Source organism: Suncus etruscus, chromosome 12 (genome assembly GCF_024139225.1).
Source record: "Suncus etruscus isolate mSunEtr1 chromosome 12, mSunEtr1.pri.cur, whole genome shotgun sequence".
Classification (NCBI taxonomy): Eukaryota; Metazoa; Chordata; class Mammalia; order Eulipotyphla; family Soricidae; genus Suncus; species Suncus etruscus.
Window position 1 is genome coordinate 8,093,543 of NC_064859.1, and position 22,127 is coordinate 8,115,669.

General features: G+C 43.0%; 2 protein-coding genes across 2 annotated transcripts in view; one reads left to right on the forward strand and one right to left on the reverse strand.

The window, feature by feature from the left end:
• The window catches only part of WDR27 (WD repeat domain 27), a 103,420-nt gene extending 81,975 nt beyond the window's left edge, over positions 1-21,445 (reverse strand). Inside the window, exons 1-5 of the mRNA XM_049785021.1 lie at positions 20,706-21,445; positions 19,680-19,869; positions 15,331-15,472; positions 6,465-6,589; positions 4,069-4,182 (exon numbers count right to left, since the gene is read on the reverse strand). Of these exons, the coding sequence (XP_049640978.1) occupies positions 4,069-4,182; positions 6,465-6,589; positions 15,331-15,472; positions 19,680-19,869; positions 20,706-21,445 (1,311 nt within the window). The remainder of the gene's footprint in view (positions 1-4,068; positions 4,183-6,464; positions 6,590-15,330; positions 15,473-19,679; positions 19,870-20,705) is intronic.
• On the forward strand, positions 21,444-22,007 carry C12H6orf120 (chromosome 12 C6orf120 homolog). Its single transcript, XM_049785022.1, has one exon. It carries the CDS (start codon positions 21,444-21,446, stop codon positions 22,005-22,007), a length of 564 nt encoding a protein of 187 aa, XP_049640979.1.
• Positions 22,008-22,127: the final 120 nt, after the last annotated feature.

Sequence of the window (22,127 nt, forward strand, 5' to 3'; positions counted from 1 at the left end):
ATGCTATTGTGTTTAATCATAAAAATTTTAACACTTTATTGCAGCTGTCTTACTGTTCTACTGCAAAACCAATTTAAATAAAACCTATTCATTTACAGCAAATGATTTCATACTTCAGAGTGAAGACTCCTTCTACAGTGCTCATTAACCATTTTACTTAATGTTTTAAACTTCAAATTAAAATTGTTTTAAAAATGTTTTATGTTAAATCTAAACCTTAAAATTTATTTTCAGCAAAGTTCCACTCCATCTACATTAAGTACTTCTCAAAACTAAAAAAGTTTTTCTACAAAATTTTTTTTCTTCTCACAAACATGCTAGCTAAATATTTAAAAGCGCTTGTCAATTTTTTATAAATAAGTCTTAAATCAATCCTTTTGTCTGTTTATGTGTCTGTTGTGATGAATGAAAGTGGCCACAAGTGTAAAATGTTGTGTTTAGTGTTGTTTTGTTTTGTCTGTTTATTTGTTATCTCTACATTTTATAATAATACAATTTTTAAAGCCTTATCCATTTTTCAAATTTCAATTAATTTTTTCAACCTCGTTCAGTCTGGTCAGTTCACAAACTGGCATCTTGCAACTAAAAATCATGTGTTAAAAATTATGTATTAAGCTAGCTTTGTCCTTCTAAGAACATGGCGGAAGGTGTGGGAGATGGCAAACCCCAGATTTCTCAATGGCCATCGGGGATAACTTTTCCCTGGAGAATTTCTAAACTTTGCAGTCACCCAACTTTCCTGCTATGTGTAAGTTCAGGCCTATAGAATATGTATTTATAGCTAAAAAATAGCATCTAGCTTTAAAATAATAACTAAAAAGTTTAACAAAAATCATTTATGTTCAGTTTAAAAGTTTTTGATAAATTGGCGATTGTTAATTATAAAAATTTTTTAAATGCTGAAGTCTAACAAAAAATTTCCGCAGCCTTCCACAGTCCTGTCTTCATCCACTTCAAAAAAGCCTGTCACCCCTCCTGCCAGCCGCCTTTCCTGCAAACCTGTTTCTGACGGACTCCACCTTTGACAATGCTGAATTACACACTCTGCCTACCTGCCTTGGTTGCCCACCATTGCCACCAACAACCTCCATTGCAAACAAGTCAGTCGTGGAACTTTGCTTACTCAAACCATATATGTGCCCCCCTGTTCAACAATCAGACATTTGCAATCAAACCATTATTGTTAACAACTCTTCCATCTTCATTGAAGCCCCCAACTCCACTTATTTTGTTTACTCCACTGCATTTTCTCCCCATATTGTTACTAAAATGTTTCTTGCTTATCATAATTATTATGTTTTAGCTTTGTTAAAGCCTACATTAACCATCAAACCTGTTGGTCCGGTTTCCACCTTAAACCTCATCCTGCAAATGGTCAATGCCTCTGCCCAAGCGCTCTCCAACACCAGCTATGAACACTGTTAAATCTGCAATTCACCGGTTTCGCCGTTTTATAAAAGCATCACAACGTTTAAATCTCCTATCTACATCAATAACTCTAAACTTCTTCTCTGGAAAGTTCAGCCTCAGCGTCATTAACTCACTGTTGGGCAAGTTGTAAGCTACGGACTCTGCCTTCTGGCCCATCCTCCTCCTCTCAAGTTATTTTAAATATTATAAATGCCTCTGCTCTAGCCCTCACAAACCCATATTATGAACACTGTTAGCTTAGCTTCTCTCCTCAACCCCTACGATACTGTTAGTTCCCTTGCTGATGTAGTTCTTCAAAATCGTCGTACTTTATATTTTGCCCTTATATAGGAAGGGGGAGTCTGTGTGGCCCTTAAAGAACTATGCTGTGTATTTAAAGACAAATCTGGATTAGTTAGGGATAGTGTTCTACGTATTGGTAACGGTATGAAGGAGTTCCAGAAACGTTTTGACCAAAAACAAAGTTGGTAACAGGGTTGGTTTTTCTCTTCTCCTTGGATACATACATTACTGTCCACTATTTTGGGCCCTCTTATTAGCCTCATGCTGCTCCTTTCCTTTGACCCATGGGCTTTCCGCAAACTTACTGCCCTTGTTAAAAACCAAGTAAATGAGACGGCAAAAACCTCTGTTCAAGTTCACTACCAACAGTTAACCCAACGTGACTCCTGTGAAAACTTGGCTATTGTCACCAAGCCGCCCTTCCAGCCACTAAGTTTTCAGGAGATAAAGCGCATAGCTAACAAACGGAGCTCGCTCCGGTACTTGTGCTCTCGGCTGTGGAGATACCTACGACGGGATTAGCAAGGTCCCAGTTAGGACACGGCCCTAAAAGGCTACAGCGCATAATTCGGATCCCTGTGCACACCCACGGCGTTTGTAGCCACCTTTTAAATGCGGCTTTGGCCGTGTCCGACCTGGTCAAACCTTGTAGCCTAAGACACGGTTCTTCCACCCGCTCACGACTTTCCTTCTTTTATTAGAAGAGAAAGGGGGAGATGTTGGGGACTGACTTGTTTGAGGCCATTTTGCTATTCTTTCTGCCATAATCCAGCCTTTCACCTAAAGGCTACATGCAGTCTTGCTGTAAGTTCTTGGGCCAAAGAGAAAGGAAAATGCAGCTGCAAAGTATGATTAATCTTTTAGCCCGGAGGAGAGCAACACAGCCCAGTACCATTCCCAGAAAAGAGGCCTTACTCCCTTAACCATATCCCTGAGTTTACAAGACATTCATTATTGTGTATATGCTACATTGTCTGTTCAAGATCACTGAGGCAAGCACATCTTGCACCACCTCCTGATAGTCAAGCAATTAGGAATGCAGCTAAAAGGTCACAAAATGTTTCCATGGATACTGCAAGAAGTATTGCCCACTTGCCTTATTTGGAATAATGAAGTAATTTTCATGCCAAAAGTGTGATTGACATCACCTTTGTACTGCCCCCTTCTCCTTCACTATATAAGAAGGAGCTGTAGCCAAATAAACGCCCTTGAGCAGTGAGACATTGCCTTGGGTCTTTATTATTAACCTCTCTCAGATTTTTTACAGTGTGGTTGTGCTTCTACCCAGCAAAATAGGAGTGCGGTTGTCTGAGAAGTCTTCCCAGCTAATTCCTGCTGGCCGGGTCCCCCCTGGGGGGGCTTCAGGACACCGCAGTATATAAGGATGAACAAAGAAAGCCACGTGGTCCTTTGCCTCTGTTATGTTCTGAACAAGCATTGGACCCCGGCCAGCCAGAATAAAGAACCCACTTGAGCTTTTGCCTGAATGACTGTCTCTTCATTTCTCTGCGTTGGAGCAGCATCTGGACTATCAAGCCTTACAAATATAGCTAGCTATAAGTACTGAAACTATTGAAATGCAATAAAAGCTAACATGTAAAGAAATAACACCTCTGAATCAGAAGAGCCAAGACAAGAAACATCTCAGACCTTATTCAGCAAGCCTAGATGGAGGTTAACATAGCTGTCATCTTCAGTCTAGCATGGCCATTTGTACCTACACACAACTCTCCCATTCTTGTCACCCTAGGGGAAATCTTCGTACATGTCATTATGACTCAATCTTCAGGGAAAAAAATGAGCACAGTGTGGCCCAGCTCTGAGATACAGGGAATAAGAAGTCTACCGTGAATCCCTCCAGCACAGTGTGCCCTAGTGGGACTCAGTTCTCTAGAAAGAACTTTCTGCACCACAGGGAATACCTCTCCAGCACTCTCCTCTTATAGTTTGCACTCATCACCTCATGGGGAATTCTGGGAACGCTGTCCAACTTGGAGTTGAAGGGAAAATTATGTTGCATTTGTTTACTTTCTCTTGAGGCCAAGTCATCTGACCAATTCTGATACAAACAACAGTTCTCTGCTCCCTATGTGGGTTCTCCGTGTTAAGAAATGGGCATTTTCATGGCCTGGCCTTGGGCTCCCATGGAATTCTATATCCATCTTAATCCCTCTGGGAAAGGGGTTGCTTTGCAGTGCTATGAATGCTATGCAACCCTCCTAGGCTAATCCACAGACAACAATAAAACATCACACCAGGATTCAGAACCCTGGGAAGGGCAATATACCCAGAACCTGCTTCTAGTTTAGTCAATGAGTGTCTGTGCTTATAGAAGTGCTGATCTTTGGGGCTTACCTTAAAACTCCTATCTTCAGACACTGAGATGACAATACCATCTTGCCAGGGACAAAAATCAGCTGCAGTCACCGGGCCCAGGTGACCCTCCAGCTCAGCTAGCACAGACTGAGTCTAGAAGATTTCCAAGGTAGTCATGAGAGAGGGTCCTAGTGATTATGGTCCAGAATTTACATGCATGATGCAAAAACATTTCTAGGAAAACAATTCAACTTTATATAATACTGTCTTCCAAGTTTAAATTAATTTTTTTAGAATACAACCCAGACCCTTATATCTAAATATCTGTTTAACCCTGTGCCACATCCAAGTCCTCCTTTTGACATCTTTTTTTTTTTTGGGGGGGGGGTCACACCCAGCAGCGCTCAAGGGTTATTCCTGGCTCTACACTCAGAAATAGCTCCTGGCAGGCTCGGGGGACCATATGGGATGCTGGGATTCAAACCACCTTCCTTCTGCATGCAAAGCAAATGCCTAACTCCATGCTATCTCCCTAGCCCCTCCTTTTGATATCTTATGCTAATAATTTTACTTCTTAAAAGTATCTTCACCTGGGGCTGGAGCAATAGCACAGCAGTAGGATGTTTACATTGCATGTGGTTGACCAGGACGAACCCAGGATCAACTCCTGGCATCCCATATGATCTCCTGAACCTTTCAGGAGCAATTTCTGAGCCAAGAACCAAAATACAAAAAAATTATCTTCACCAAAGTTTTCCATATTCATTTGAAGTCTCAGAATAAATCTGACAGGATGTTCATTAGGTCTTATTTATTTATTTATTTATATTTGGTTTTGGGGCCACAACCGGCGGTGCTCAGGGGTTACTCCTGGCTGTCTGCTCAGAAATAGCTCCTGGCAGGCACAGAGGACCATATGGGACACCGGGATTCAAACCAACCACCTTTGGTCCTGGATCAGATGATTGCAAGGCAAATGCCGCTGTGCTATCTCTCCAGGCCCCTTTGGTCCTGGATCGGCTGCTTGCAAGGCAAATGCTCCTGTGCTATCTCTACGGGCCCCTCATTAGGTCTTATTATACAAAGATAAAAATCAGGGCTGGAGCCATAGTACAATGGATAGGGCATATACTTTGCACACAGCCAACCAGGTTCGATTCCCAGCATCCCATATGGTCCCCTAAGCATGCCAGGAACGATGTCTGAGTGCAGAACCAGAACTAACCCCTGAACACCACCAGGTGTGATCCAAAAACAAAACAAAACCAAAAAACCCAAAGAAAAAAGTCACCTATGTCCCTGAAATTCCTCCTGACAATTCTGTCATGGGTGGACAGGACACTTGCAATGGAATGCTCTACCCCTTTCTTTCCATGAACTGGAGTGTACCACAGAACCTACCCACCCCCAGAATTTCCAGGGTTGTCCCTTGTCTTTCTGGATACCACATTTTTCTACAAACAAATAACAGATAGGACAAATAACAGATAATATCATTCCTCTGTGGAATACAAAGATAAAACAATATAGAGATATAGACAGTACTGAACACAGCACTGGAATATAAAACCAATTATCCAATAGTGAAGGAAAGCGAAGGGGGTGAAAGATCAGACTAGAGAGACTGATGGAGGACCTCGAGTACTCGGGTAATTTTGAATATCTATACTGTGAATGTTAATGCTATAACAACCAAAATAAATAATAAATAAAAACAAACAATACATAAAATTATTATATTATTATAAACTAGTATAAAATAATAAATAATATAAAAATAAATAATAAAAAGATGGCTAGCTATCTTAGTTTTGATGAAGTGATATCATGATAATCTATTTAGTTATCAGTCTATTTGCTTGATGGCTAATACATAATCGTATTACAAAATTCAGAAAAACTAAAAAACCCAATTTATAGCTCAAATCCCAGGGCCATCATGGAAGTATACTAAACAGTCCCTCTCAACTCTTCAGGTAGGACCAGCACCATAGTACAGTGAGGAGGGGCGTTTACTTGGTATGCAGACAACCTGGGTCTGATCCCTGGCCTCCCATATGGTGCCCTGGGCCTCTTAGGAGTGATTCCTGAGCACAGAACCAGGAAGTAATCCTTTAGCACCGCAAGGTGTAGCCAAAACAAAACCAAAAAAAAAAAAAAAAAAAGAGTGAACACATATATGGCATGTAATAATCTGACACAGAAAGCACGACACACAAAAGCTACATAATATCAGGCAACAGAGTATAAACTCACCACATAAAGTACATAAAGTACCTCTGAACAGAGGGCACACACACATAATTAATGACACAAAGACACAGAGAACACAAACATACAGTGATGAAATATAAAATACTCAAGACAAAGAACACACACATAAGGTATGTAATATTTAGCACAAACACAAAGCACACATAGAAAGTAGAACTCACTTCCACTTCCAGCACAAGTACTCTATTCCCAGCACACATGGCTATAGCATGATCATCTGGACTGAATCGCAGACACATCACCTTCCCCAGAGAGGTGCCCATGACAGTCCCACGCAGAGATTGGCCTGCGAGAGCAAAGGCATTAGTGCTGGAACATGGAAGTCTTTCAGTCTTTCACAGGAGTAACATTGACAACTATACTGGCCTAAGTAACCACAGCAGGGCAACAATGCAATGAGAGGGTTTTTTGTTTGTTTGTTTGGTTTTGGGTCATACCCGGCAGCCCTCAGGGTTTACTCTTGGCTCCACACTCAGAAATTGCTCCTGGCAGGCTCAGGGGACCATATGGGATGCCAGGATTCGAACCAATGACCTTCTGCATGCAAGGTAAACGCCTTACTTCCATGCTATCTCTCCGGCCCCCGAGAGTTTTACATATGAACATGAACATGTGGTGACTGAAAGTTCCGTGAGGAAAAACCAGGTGTTCAAAAGGTCTTTGAGAAGCACTGGGAACATTGTAAACCCAACAGCTGCAGGACTCCAATGTCCCCTCCAAAGACCATCTCTTTGGTTAGGGGTGGAAAGCATGTTATGGCTTGATCTGAAACATTCCATGACCACAAGGACATCCACAAGCAAGACTGTGGTATCTCCAGAGAGGGTGTAAGTCGAACCATGGCTTTATGTGAAGGTGAAAGTCCATGGACAGGGTCTGGCAAAGACCAGGCTACCTGAGCGGTGGTGGTGGGGGGGGGGGGACGACGGATGGGGACACACACACACTGGAAACCATGGCAGCCAGAAAATAAGAAGGGAGTACACAAACCATAACTCCAAGCTCTGTGTGGCAATCAGCAGGGGTTCACATTGTCATTATCAGGGAGTAAAGAACACTAGGACCTGCCTCTGTGGGGAATTTATACTCTAGCGATATGTAAATGCCAGGAAACAAATCCAACATAGAAACAAGATACAGCAAGGAAGTTAACATTGCTATGAAGAGCAGGCCTACAGGAGAGGGGACAAAGGTACAGGGGGTTGGGTATAATGTTGTGAGAAGGAGCCACAGAAAAAAACACAATTGAGCACAGTATTGAGAAGGTGGTGAGGTCAGTAGAGATGAAGATGTAGCCCCAGTATAGATAGATGATAGATAGATAGATAGATAGATGATAGATATAGACATATATGCATATACATATATAGAGATATATATAATATATATGTATATATATGAATAGGTATGTATTTTCTGTGTCTTAGTATTATACTTTTTTTGTTTTGTTTTTTTGGATCATACCCGGCAGCGCTCAGGGGTTACTCCTGGCTCCATGCTCAGAAATCGCTCCTGGCAGGCTCGGGGGACCATATGGGATGCTGGGATTCGAACCAATGACCTTCTGCATGAAAGGCAAACGCCTTACCTCCATGCTATCTCTCCGGCCTCAGTATTATGCTTTTTATATGTGTGCTTGTGATCTCTATATGCTAATATATAATTTATATTTAGAGTGCTGTGATTGAAAATAATGCAATTTATTTGTATCTATTCTATGCAATGGAGCAGTATATGCTTTATGTGAGTATACTCCTTCATGTTTTTTATATGCATGTATATATTGAGTCTGACTGTGTGTACTTTATGTGTATTACCGTATATTCTGGTGTATAAGATGACCTTTCAACATATGAAAAACTTCCTAAAAGTCGGGAGTCATTTTATTTTATTTTATTTTTTCTGAATTTTATTTTAAGCTCGATTTTGAAATCAGTATATTGGGAGTTGTTTTATATGCCGGTATATGGCACGCTGAAACTTATTACAGCTTCAGGGACGAGTGATCCGTCCCCCTCTTACTTTTAAGACTTTTACACTGGTAAACTTTTTATTTTGGGGGGCCCACAACCAGCAGTGTTCAGTGGTTATTCCTGATTCTGTGCTCAGAAATCACTCCTGGTGGGCCCAGGGGACTATATAGGATGCCAGGGATCGAACTCACATTGGCCATGTGCAAAGCAGATGCCCTACCTGCAGTACTATTGCTCAGGCCCCTGTGCTTTGCTTCTATTATGACTTTATATGCGTGTATACATGTACTTTTGTACAATATTTTGTACACTATTGTATGCTTTCTGCATTCGAGTACTTTGTGTATGTGTCACTGTGTCTGAGCATTATGTACTTTAAATGTGCTTATGCAGGAGCCAGAGTGATAGCATAATGGTAGGGTGTTTGCCTTGCATGCTGCCAACCCAGGACGAACCAGGTTCAATCCCCAGCAACCCATATGGTTCCCCAAGCCTGCCAGGAGCAATTTCTGAGTACAGAGCTTCAGTGTCGCCAGGTCTGGCCCCAAAACAAAAATAAACGTACTCATGTACGGTTTTGGTTTTGGTTTTGAGGCCACACCCGGTGATGCTCAGGGGTTACTCCTGGCTCTGTGCTCAGAAATTGCTCCTGGCTCGGGGGACCATATGGGATGCCAGGGAATCGAACCATGGTATGTCCTAGGTCAGACGCATGCAGGCAAATGCCACCACTTCAGCCCCCTCATGTACTGTTTTATAAATATTTAGCATATCTGTCTGTATTCTCTGTATTATATACAGTATCCTATACTGTATATATTTATATATATTATACATAGTATTATATACCTTATATGTGAACAGTGCTTCCTGTACTCTATGTTGTGAATGTACACACCAAGTCTCAGTGTATCGTTTATATATAAGTATGGACTCTGAGTGTTATCTACATGTGCATGATCTGTGTATAAGTAAAATGCAATTTATGTGTCAGCTGTGTCTGAGTGTTATATGCCTTATATATGCATATTTCTGTGTGTGAGTAAAGTGTAGTTTATCTGTGTATTTCTTTTTTTAATAATTTTTATTGTAACCAAAGTGAATTACAAATCTTTCACAGTAACAGTAATATATAAGGTACATTTTTTTTTTTTTTTTGTGGTTTTTGGGTCACACCCGGAAGTGCTCAGGGGTTATTCCTGGCTCCAGGCTCAGAAACTGCTCCTGGCAGGCACGGGGAACCATATGGGACACCGGGATTCAAACCAATGACCTCCTGCATGAAAGGCAAACACCTTACCTCTGTGCTATCTCTCCAGCCCCATGTTTCTGGTTTTTTTTTTTTTAATAATTTTTATTGAATCTGTGTATTCCTTTTTGGGGGGCCACACCCAGTGACACTCAGGGGTTACTCCAGGCTTGGGGGACCCTATGGGATGCCAGGGGATAGAACCGTGGTCCATCCTAGGCTAGCACATGCAAGGCAGACGCTTTATCGCTTGTGCCACCTCTCCAGCCCCTGTGTATTTCCTTTTTATAAATTTATTTAAACACCATGGCTTACAAAATTGTTCATAATACAGTTACTTCTGACATTCAATGTTCTAACACCAATGTCCTGCCACCAGTGTCCCTCCACCATTGTCCTCCAGTTTCCTCTCCCAAGCCTGATCCTTGGCAGATACAAATAATTAATATTGCTTCTTATGACTAAATGGTAATGGAAGCATCAAAAATTTCATTATGAAAAAGTTTGTGAGAGTTGTCATATATCACAATTGGGTCATTATATCACTGTCTGAAGCAGTGGTCCTCAAACTTTTTAAACAGTTGGCCAGTTCACTATCCCTCAGACTGTTGGAGGGTTGGACCATAATAAAAACAAAAGCTATGAACAAATTCCTATGCACAATGCATATATCTTATTTTGAAGTGAAGAGACAAAACGGGAACAAATACAATATGTGGCCCACGGGCCGTAGTTTGAGGACCACTGGGACTCTGAAGCTTTACTAAGCTATTGCTAGTTAAGCATTCTGTTGGTTTTGATTGTTGAACTTAGGTTGTTTTTATGATAATTTCACATCTAATTTGGTGTATTCCTACTGGGATGTCAGTACTGAAAAATATGAAGGTATTACACAGCTGCATATGCAGTATAGGACTTTGAGGATCTATGGAACTGGGCTGGTAGATCATAGGCATGGCTGCCAGGACTTCTGGAAGTGCAGGGTAAGGGTATGTGTGTGTGTGTGTGGGGGGGGGGGGAGTTAGCCCATCCTGACTCCAAAGAACCCTGGAGATCTCAGCCCCCAAGCTGGAATACCTGTTAATTTTGGCATTTAGGAATATCTGTGGAGATTAGTGGAAAGGCAGTGAAGTTGGGCCAATGGGGTGGTGGCAGTTTGTGTATGCAGCTGCTAAGGGTTCAATAGGGAAGGGGACTTTTCCTGTCCCCTTCCTGAAGGCCCCAGTGCATGAGTTTTTGTGGCTTGGCTTGCCTTTCTTTTGAGTGAAATGACTACAGCGCTGGCTGAGGGCAGACATGGCAGTGGCTGAGGATCAATGTATTTTTTTGTTTTTGTTTTTGGGCCACACTCCTGGATCTGCACTGAGAAATTGCTCCTGGCAGGCTCAGGGACCATATGGGATGCCAGAATTCGAACCACCGTTCATCCTGGGTCGGCTGCTTGCAAGGCAAATGCTCTTCCACTGTGCTATCTCTACGGCCCCAATGTATGTATTTCTTTTTTGGGGTCACACCTGGCAGTGTTCAAGCATTATTCCTAGCTCTATGCTCAGAAATCGCTTCTGGCAGGCTCGGGGGACCATATGGGATGCCTGGATTTGAACCACCATCCTTCTGCATGCAAGGCAAATGCCTTACCTCCATGTTATCTCTACGGCCCCCAATGTATGTATTTCTAAGCATTATATGTTTTATATATGTATGTGCCCTGTGTCCAAGAATTATATACTATATTTTGTGTTTGCACCCTATTATGTAGTTTATATATATGTCCTATCTATGTCTGTGTATCATGTACTTTATTTTATATATGTGCCCTCTGATAATAATGTAGCTTATAGTACTCTCTGTATCTTAGGCATTTCATAGTTTGTATACTTAGGATATGAGAATCTTTAGTTTTGCATCTTTGCTGTCTGAATAGTATTTATTTTATAAATGTGTATGTGCTTTCTGAGTATGTTTCATATGTGTAGATGTGCTCTGCATCTGAATATTTATTTACATGAGTGCATGCTTTTTGTATCTGAGCAATATGTAGCTTAGTACAGGAGCTGAGTATATGTTCTTTATTTTTTTTCAAAATCCATATATTTAATTTTTATTGAATTTATTAATGTTACAGAGTTCTTGCACTTCCAAACCATGCCTGAAAATTCAAAGAAAGAAATGGTACAATGGACAGCCTCATCATCCACCCATCATACAGTATATTAAAACTTGATTTCATGTGCATTTTGGTAATTTCACAATCTTTTAAAAAGTTTTAACAAGAGTTGTAATTTAAAATCTCCTGCAGGCTTTCATATTTCTAGTACACTCTGCCATTAAATAAAACTTCCACATATTCATCTCAGTTCATTTCTCAGTAACATAACCTTCCCCCCCAAATTTTACTAGAAAATAAAATGGCATAATTTCTGGGGAAAACGTGGTTCAAGGTTCAAAAGATTACTTAAGATTTTTGGTTCCCGGGGCCGGAGAGATAGCATGGAGGTAAGGCGTTTGCCTCTCATGCAGGAGGTCATCGGTTCGAATCCCGGTGTCCCATATATGGTCCTCCTGTGCCTGCCAGGAGCAATTTCTGAGCCTGGAGCCAGGAATAACCCCTGAGCACTGCCGGGTGTGACCCAAAAACCACACACAAAAAAAAAAAAAAAAAAAAAAAAAGATTTTTGGTTCCCAAATAAAGCCATCAGTTTAAATCAAGTCCCTTGTATTGTTGTGCTTTTTCTTTTTTTCTTTCTTTTCATTAATCATCCCAACCTTTCATTGGCTGGTTCAGCTAGCTCCCCACCCATATGTTCCTTATTTTGTATACATGTTCCATGTTAGAATTATTATTATGAATTTGATCTCTATTATGTAGTTTATATGTGTGCTCTCATGTCTGAACATTTTGTACTTTAAATATATTATGTATTTTCCATGGGCATTGAAAACTTTCATGTCTGAGTAGTACAGAAAATGTGTATAAGCACTATTATGTATTTTATATGGTGTATCTGTCTAAATACTTTGTTTTACATGTGTGTATTCTATGTATATGAATATGATGTGCTTTTGTAAATATCTGTACTTAGTCATATATACATTAAATGAGTGCAGGAGTTCTGAGTTTACCTCGCGTAGATGAATCTCTCCTCCTAAAATGCAGCTCCATTGGTCAGTGTCCCTGTCTACCACCACCCTCCCTCTTGCTCAAATGCTACTTGATCAGTTTATGTGCACAAAAGTGTCATATCCAAAGAATTGTCTTTATGTCTTGACCATATGTGTTGCTATGACTGAGTATTATATAATTTGTGTTGTTTGATAATGTACTTTATATTTTGCCACCATGTATAACCTGTGTTCATGTATTCTGAAATTAATACATATGTTCTATGTCTGAGTACATGCATATGTACACTTTATTAGTATTAAATACTTTACATGCTTGTATATTTGCTGTTTCCAAGTATTTATAATGTGTATGCATGTGAATGTATCTGTGGGTATATTAAATACTTGAATTTTATATGTGGACTCTGTACTTTGTACCTCATTTGTATGTGTGCTTAAGTATTTTATAACATATATATGTGTTCTCTGTATCTAAGTTTTTTTTATCATCAATGTGTCTATACATGATATACTGATACTGCTGGGAAGATATTACCAAATAAAAAAAGATGGGCAGAAAAATACTACTGCCTATTGTCTAAGATCCCTAGAAACTTCTTTTTAGTGTAATTCTATAAATTATAACTCAGGGCTAACTTCCGGCAGAGCTCAGGGGAGCATATAGGGTGCTTAGTGCAAGTTGACTTCATACATGGTAAGAGACCTAGTCACTGCATGTGTTCTTGTTCTTTGTTTTTGTAAATCCACCACTGTGTAAAAAATATATATTTCAAATAGCCAGCATGTTATCAGAGTTCAAAAAAAATGGGGATGGAAAGATAGTACAGCGGTGGGTCATCTGCCTTGTATGCGGCTGACCTGGAAGGGACCTGGTTCGATTCCCAGCATCCCATATGGTCCCCCAGCCTGCAGGGGTTGATTTCTAAGTGTAGAACCAGGAATGACCCCTGAGATCCTCTGCGTGTGGCTCAGAAACCAGTCAATCAATGAATTAATAAAGTTTAAAAAAAATTAAAAAAAATTTTTTTTAAAAACTACAGGTTTTGAAGTAAGCAATGGGTATCATTTAAAAAATGAGCCACACCCAGAGGCACTCAGGGATTACTCCTGGTTACTCCTAGCTCTGTGCTCAGAAATCACTCCTGGCAGGCTCAGGGGACCATATGGGATGCTGGGAATCGAACCCAGGTCAGTCCCAGGTCTACTGTGTGCAAGGCAAATGCCCTACAACTGTGCTATTACTCTGGCCCTGAGGGGCCAGATAAATAGCATAGCAGGTATGACTTTTGCACACAGCGAACTCAGATTGGATCCCTGGCATCCCATATAGTCATGAGTAATTTCTAAATGCAGAAATAGAAGTAGCTCCAGAGCACTGCCGGGTATGCTCCCCCACAAAAAAAAGTGAGTTGACCCAGAACCCCTACCCAGGGCCACCATTTTCCTAGCAGAAAAACAGCCAGGCTCCTCCACCAAGCTCCAAAAGAAAATAATGGTTTGATATTCCCAGGTAGGTTGGTCCAAGTGATACCTCAGTGGTTTTCTCTGAAAAAGAGTGTGGGAGGACAGATTTTCCTTTCTGCACGAACCAAAGTAGCCCAATATCACACCCTACATCCTCCAACAGAAATGGCCCAGCTCTGCAACTTAACCTTATCAATCTTCAAGCCACCAAATTTGTTTCAGATCTATATATTCTGGACCATGCAGCTGCACATAGCTGTACAACAACTCAATATTTTATGTAGTGTCAGCCCAGTAGTATCAGATAGGAAAGTTGCATAGAAATCTACCAATCTCAGTGAACCTAAACAGTAAAAAAGAAGACTCATTTAGCACCAACTAGAGGCCAGTAAATCTTTAGACACTGACTTAAGTAACTCCATAAAGAGATATAACAATCATTTCAAATTGAGCCTTGATCTAAATTTTGATAATTTCTTCGTATAGGTCCTTCACTTTTTTTTTTTTTTTTTGGTTTTTTTGGGCCACACCCAGTAACGCTCAGGGGTTACTCCTGGCTATGTGCTCAGAAGTTGCTCCTGGCTTGGGGGACCATATGGGACACCGGGGGATCGAACCGCGGTCCGTCCAAGGTTAGCGCAGGCAAGGCAGGCACCTTACCTTTAGCGCCACCGCCCGGCCCCTCCTTCACTTCTTTAAGTTGACTCCAAGGTATTTGAATTTCTGTTCCCTATTATGAGTTTTTAATTATTTAATAATGTAATTAAATTACATATAATTAAATAATCATTTTAATTTTAATGATAATTTTATTTTTCTTTGTGGTATAATAAACAATATGAAGTAAATTTGCTTGTGCCTGCATGGAGGCAGGATATAGTGATGGGTGGAAAATTGGAGATACTAGTGACACTGGTGGTGGGACTGGGGTTTGAATATTTAATGCCTGAAATGGTCATATTGTGAACAACTTGATAAATAACAGTGCCATAAAATTTAGAAAAAATGTTGAGCTGCTATTAGCCTCTTACACAGAAAAAAATCAATTGGTATGCAGGGGCCAAATGCCATCCAATAGAAGGTCCAGATTAAATGTCTGATTTCCAGGCTAAAGAAATAAAAAAAAAAAATCCCAAGCCTCATATGTTATTGTTTATTTTATTTACTTACTGTTACTCTGCACATCTTTAAACAATGTTATAAATGTTCATTTACCTTGAAGTACTTTATCTCTGCATTCATCCAGATTCCACAGTATAACATAATCCTGAGATGCAGAACATAGTAGAGGCGCATTTTCAGTGTTGCCAAATACTACAGCAGTAATTGGGTGGTAATGTCCTTTTAGAATGAAAAGCTTAAGAGATAACAGAAACATTGATTTTTGATAGGGTAACAATTAAGAATGATAGAACATAACATAAAAACAAGCCTAAGATATAAAATGTATGTGATTTCTCATTCCCAGAACCTACCAGAAAAGGGAGAGTTGTTTGAGGAGAAGAGTACTCAGGACTCTAAGAAAGCAAGACAGCTATAGGAAACTACTAGGAGGGCTTCCCTGACACCAATGTAAGAATTTTCTGGAGCATCAGTACAATGGAAGTCAGCAGTGATTGTTTCAGTCAGCTAAGGAATTTACTTGTAAGGACAAAGGTTGTGGAGCCAATTAATTAGTCCTGGGTGGCAAATAAACAACAGCTCAAAAACTTTGTGGACTCAAAACCATCTAAAAGAGAAGACTCAAATAGGCGACTTTAAAACAAGATGAATCCCACAAACATGCCAAATTCCTGCTAGAAGTATGTCACAAAACCCATGACAATAGTCTCTCTCAATGTGAATCAATTAAATGCACCCATTAAGAGACACAGTATAGCAGAATAGATTAGAAAATTGAATCCAACATTCTGCTGCCTAAAAGAAACATACTTGAGAGGGACACTGATCTGAACACCCTTCAAGTAAGCCAGTTTTGGGCTGATATTACCAGGGCTTTTCCAAGCAAGTGCAGACACCCTCTCCCCGTATCTTTCATCTTCCAGGAGGCCTGGCAGCTGAGTACATTATAGTAATAAGTGTTTTAAATAGTATTTAAATAGTGTTTTAATAGTGTTTTAAATTTCTGGGCAACTTCATTTGTTTGATGCTATCATCCCTAAAGGAACACCCCAATTTAACAGAATGGACAGCTAACAACAAGAGTTTACTAAACCTCTGCCACTGTATTTTTTTGTTTGGTTTTGGTTTTGGGGCCACACCCGGAAGCACTCAGGGTTTATTTACTCCTGGCTCTGCGTTCAGAAATTGCTCCTGGCTTGGGAGACCATATGGGACGTTGGGGATCGAACCTGCATCTGTTCTGGGTCAGCTATGCATAAGGCCACTGTGCTGCTACTCCAGACCCCTGCCACTGTATTAATTACTTCATTGGAGACATAAAAATTTTCACAAATGTGCTTGCTACTGTAGATTTTCTTTCTTTTATATTTTTCTCTTCCATTTTATTTTTATTTTTTCTTTCTTTTTTCAATAAGTTTGTTTCATTTTTCTGGAAACAAATGTATTATGATCAACTATGTGATACATTTTCTTTAAATAGATTATATTTCTTTCTTTTTTTGGGGGGGAGGGTCATTCCCGGCAGCACACAGAGGCTACTCCTGGCTCTACGCTCAGAAATCGCCCCAGCAGGCTCAGGGGACCATATGAGACGCCGAGATTCGAACCACTGTCTGTCCTACTGCATGCAAGGCAAACACCCTACCGCTATGCTATCACTCCAGCCCCTAAATAGATTAAATTTCTAAAAAGAAACACATTTAAATAGTCAGAGCAAACATGGATTCAAAGTCAAAGGTTGGAAGACAATTCTTTACGCAAGTAATTTCCTCAAAAAGTCCTGAATAGGGCCCGGAGAGATAGCACAGCAGCGTTTGCCTTGTAAGCAGCTGATCCAGGACCAGAGCTGGTTGGTTAGAATCCCGGTGTCCCATATGGTCCCCCATGCCTGCCAGGAGCTATTTCTGAGCAGACAGCCAGGAGTAACCCCTGAGCACCGCCGGGTGTGGCCCAAAAAAAAAACAAAACAAAACGAAGTCCTGAATAGGGGCCAGAGAGGTGGCACTAGAGGTAAAGCGTCTGCCTTTCAAGCACTAGCCTAGGATGAACCAGGGTGTCCCATATGGGCTCCTGAAGCCTGGGGCAATTTCTGAGTGCATAGCCAGGAGTAACCCCTGAGCATCAATCAGGTGTGTCCCCCCAAAAAACAAAACAAAAAGTCCTGAATAACCATAGTAATATCAGAGTACATAGTATTGCTAGTGGAACCCAGGACTCCAAAAAAAATGAGGATCTGGTGAGATGCAGGTCTGGAAGCAAACGCTGACGTGAGAAATAATCCACACAGTGATTATTACACACACATATATATTCATACATATGGCTTTATATATAGATAGTTCATTCTCAAAAAACTAAACTCAGATTTTTCTCCAGTGAGTATGGTACATTCTCCAAGACAGATCACATGATGAGACACAAGCATAACTCTATAAAGTCAAGAGGATAAAAATAATAACACATAATAAACTAAAAATAGAAGCAAATCACAAATAGAAATAGAAGTGTGCAGTGAGACAAGAGACCTAACTTCAACTATGTTTCCCTATGCTAAGATTATTTTTTGATAATATTTTTATTTAAGCACCATGATTACAAGCATGTTTGTAGTTAGGTTTTAGTTATAAAGAAGAAAAAAAACCCTTCACCAGTGCAACATTCCCACCACCGATGACCTCCAACTCCCTCCTCTCCTACCCCTTGCCTGTATTCAAGGCAGGCATTCTATTTCTCTCACTCACTAACATTGTCATGATAGCTGTCAGCGTAGTTATTTCTCTAACTGCACTCACCATTTTTTGTGGTAAGCTTCATATTATGGGCCAGTCCTTCCAGCCTTCATCTCTATTGTCTCTGGGTATTATTACAATAATACCTTTTCTTTTCTTTCTTTTTTTTTTTTTTGGTTTGTTTATTATTTGGGCCACACCCGGTGGCACTCAGGGATTACTCCTGGCTATGCGCTCAGAAATCGCTCCTGGCTTGGGGGACCATATGGGATGCCAAATATCAAATTGAGGTCCATCCTGGGTCAGCTGTGTGCAAGGCAAACACCCTACAGCTATGCTATCACTCCAGCCCAGTATTTTATTTTTCTTAAAACTCAAGTTGAGTGAGATTATTCTGTGTCTATCTCTCTCCCTCTGACATATTTCACGCAGCATAATAGTTTCTATACCCATCCATGTATTTTCATGACTTCATTTTTCTTCTGAATGCTGCATAGTATTCCATTGTGTAAATGTACCACAGTTTCTTTAGCCATCTGTTGTTGGGCATCTGGGATGTTTCCAGATTCTGGCTATTGTAAATAGTGCTGCAATGAATATAGGTGTGCAGGAGGCATTGTTGTGTTTTTGTGTTCCTAGAGCAACTAAATTTCCAGTTTTTTGAGGAATCTTCATATTGGTTTCCACAAAAGCTGGACTACTACATAGCTTTAAGGAATGATGCAATCATTGTATCACACGCAATTTTCTGCAACATGGATGAAACTTGAATGTTAAATGAAGTAAGACAGAAGAAGGATATAGGGGCCAGAGCAGTGGTGCAAGCAATAGGGCATCTGCCTTGCACACAGTCATCTAGGAAGGACTGCAGTTTGATCCCCAAGCCAGGAGCAGTTTCTGAGCGCATAGCCAGGAGTCACTCCTGAGCGTCACTGGGTGTGGCCCCAAAACAAAAACAAACTAACAAACAAAAAAGGATATAGAATATTACTTATATGTGGTATTTAGAATAACTGCACGAAGAAATGCAATGGTCCAAATGAAGTTGTCTCGAACACCTTTAGCTTCAGAGTATAGTGGGGAGAAGGAAAGAAACTGAATGGAGGAGGAGAAACACAAACATGAAAGTTTGGGGATTAGGGTCCAAGCAGTCTTAGGTGCAATGGTGGAGATTTAAAAAAAAAGGACAGAACTAAATACCCAAGCCAAAGTCAACAACAATGGAATCAAGAGACCCAAATTCTAAAAATCTAAACTTTTTGTTTGTTTTAGGCCACACCTGGCAGTGCTCAGGGGTTACTCCTGGCAGGCTCAGGGGTTACTCCTGGCAGGCTCAGGGGACCATATGGGATGCTGGAAATCAAACCTGGATTCGCCCCAGGTCAACCACGTGCAAGGCAAACATCCTACCACTTGCTATCACTCCGACCCCAACAATCTAAACTTTAAATGGGCTTGTTATACTGGCAGGCTGAGGGCAAAGGGTATTGGTATGGGATACACTCTAGGACCATTGGTGGAAAAAGGTCATCTCTGGTGGTGGGCTTGGCCCTGATTCATTTTATGTCTGAAACTCAACTATGAAGAACTTTGTAAATCACAATGATTTACATTTTTTAAATAAAAAAAAGGTTATCAATCACAGAAGTAGCAAACTGATGGTCACATTCTTGGTGTCATCTGATCTAACAAAAAGCACAATATTTAAAATACCTGGTATGTAGGACTTATTGTGTTACACACGCAAAGTTCATTTCCATCCAAAGGGAAAGCACAATACTGCCTACTGCAGGCAAGCTGAACATGGGAAGCAGACTTCTTAGATACAATCAAGTACTTCTCTATGACTGTGTCATCTACACAGCCATCATTCTGAGAGAAAATTTGTTCTTCCATTTTCAACCTGAGTACAAAGAATACATCTGTATGTTTAATATACACAATAATATTTTGCTGTTACTAAACTATTGCACAACATGCATCAGGTCTTGGAATTCATCTCCCTAATTCCCAGAGAAAAAGAAATACACTAGGAATTCTGTTGTTCTGTATCACTTCACTCCTACCATCATTTTCCAGTCCCTGATATAACAAGTCTTTAATGTCACCATCAAATTGCTCTCTGATCTTGCTTAGCCTCCTGGGTATTCAAAAGACAAACACCCCCAAAGAGGCACTGTAAAGACCTATCAGTGATGTTCGAGGCACTTTCCCAGAATGATACTTGGCAGGTCAGAAGGTCTTCCTAAACCAATTGCTATTATCGTGACTAAGAAACAAAGTGAGCGAGAGAGTAATCGTTATTTTCTAATTGAGCAAGCAAATCAATCTATAGTGATTTGCAATATAATTGCAGATTGCTGCCAGCCAGGACTAACTTGATGGCTCCAAAGCCGTTGTCCTTAAAAGTCCATGAAACAGGGGCCGGAGCGGTGGCGCAAGGCATAAGGTGTCTGTGTGCCTTGCGTGGCTAGCCTAGGACGGACTTGGGTTCGATCCCTGGCGTCCATAGGGTCCCCCAGCCAGGAGCGATTTCTGAGCGCCTAGCAGGAGTAACCCCTGAGCATCACCGGGTGTGGCCAAGAGGCGAACAGAGAAATGAAAAATAAAAAAGCCAATTAAGCGATCACTGATTCAGGAGCTGCCTTAGTGCCGACGAGTGGACATGGACAGGAAGGACCAGAAGTCTCATGTCATGTCATTGAATCTGAAATGGCCCTCGCGCCGCGCCGCCTGGACCTCAGCTCGTCCCTCCTTCGAGGGGCGAGGAGACAGATGTCGGCCAGAGCCTCCGCCAGAGGTGCCCAGGAAGGGCCTGGCCCCGAACTGAAAGAACGTCGCCGAGCGACGGCTGAGAGGGAGCTCGAAGAACCAGCGGCAGGCACGGGCTGTCGGCGGCGCGGAGCCGGGCGGAGAGCGGGGCTGCGAGTGCAGTCGGCCCCGGGCAGGGGGCTGCGGCGGGCCGGCCGAGGCTGGGGCCGCGAGTGGCGCAGTCCGGGGCGGCGCCGGCTCCCCCGAGGCCGGCCGCGGCGGCCTCCTTCCCGCCCGGGCCGCGGTCCCTGGCCTCGGTCCCTCCGCGGGCCCCCACTCAGCCACCTCCGTCCGCTCACTCGGGGGCGCGCCTCTGACCTCGCCCGTGCCCCGGCAGCCCCGGGGCCCTCCTTCCCCGAGCGCCGAAGAGCCCGAAGCCCGGCCCGAAGCGACGGCCGAGGGAGCGCGCAGACGGGCGGCCCAGCCACTTCCGGGAGCGCCTGGGGAGGCCCCGCCCCCGCCGCCGCCCGCCCCGCCCGATCTCGCGAGAGCTCGGCGGTCGCTTCCGGCGCCCTCGCCTCGCTTCCGGCTCCTCCGGCGCGGCCCTCGGCCCCGACGCCGACGCTCCGGCTCGCGTGGCAGGGCCGGCCCCGCGGCGAGCGGCGGGCGGCGGGCGGCGGTGAGTGCGGGCGTCGGCGGGGCGGGGCGGCGCGGCCAGGGTCCGCCATGACGGCCCCCGGGCGGCGCGCGCCGTCGCCCCCGCTGCTGCTGCTGGCGCTGGCGCTGGCGGCGCAGGCCTGCGCGGCGACGGGCGAGGCGGAGGCGGAGGCGGAGGCGCCGCCCGACTGGGTGCTGCTGCACGTGGTGCAGGGCCACATCGGCGCGGGCAACTACAGCTACCTGCGGCTGCACCACGAGGGCCGCATCGTGCTGCGCATGCGCAGCCTGCGCGGCGACGCCGACCTCTACGTGTCCGACACCACGCTGCACCCCAGCTTCGACGACTACGCGCTGCAGTCGGCCACGTGCGGCGGCGACCTGGTGGCCATCCCCAGCCACTTCCAGCGGCCCGTGGGCATCGGCGTCTACGGCCACCCGTCGCACCTCGAGAGCGAGTTCGAGATGAAGGTCTACTACGACCGCGCGCCCGAGCAGCGCCCCGACGCCGCGGCCGCGCGCCCGGACGCGCTGCACGACCCGGGGCCCGAGGAGCCCACGCCCGAGGAGGACTCGCTGCTCTGGACCCTGCTCATCGGCCTGCTCAAGCTGGTGCTGGAGATCCTCTTCTGACCAGCGCGCCTGCCCCCAGCCCCTTCTGGCCCGGGACCGCCTGCACGGCTTGGGCTTCGGGCTGCAAACCAAGTCTTGGCAACGAGGACGAGGAAAAACTCGCGGCCACCACTTGCGTCC

Coding starts and splice junctions, on each gene's coding strand:
- C12H6orf120 (XM_049785022.1), top strand. CDS start 21,444: ATGACGGCCCCCGGGCGGCGCGCGCCGTCGCCCCCGCTGCTGCTGCTG.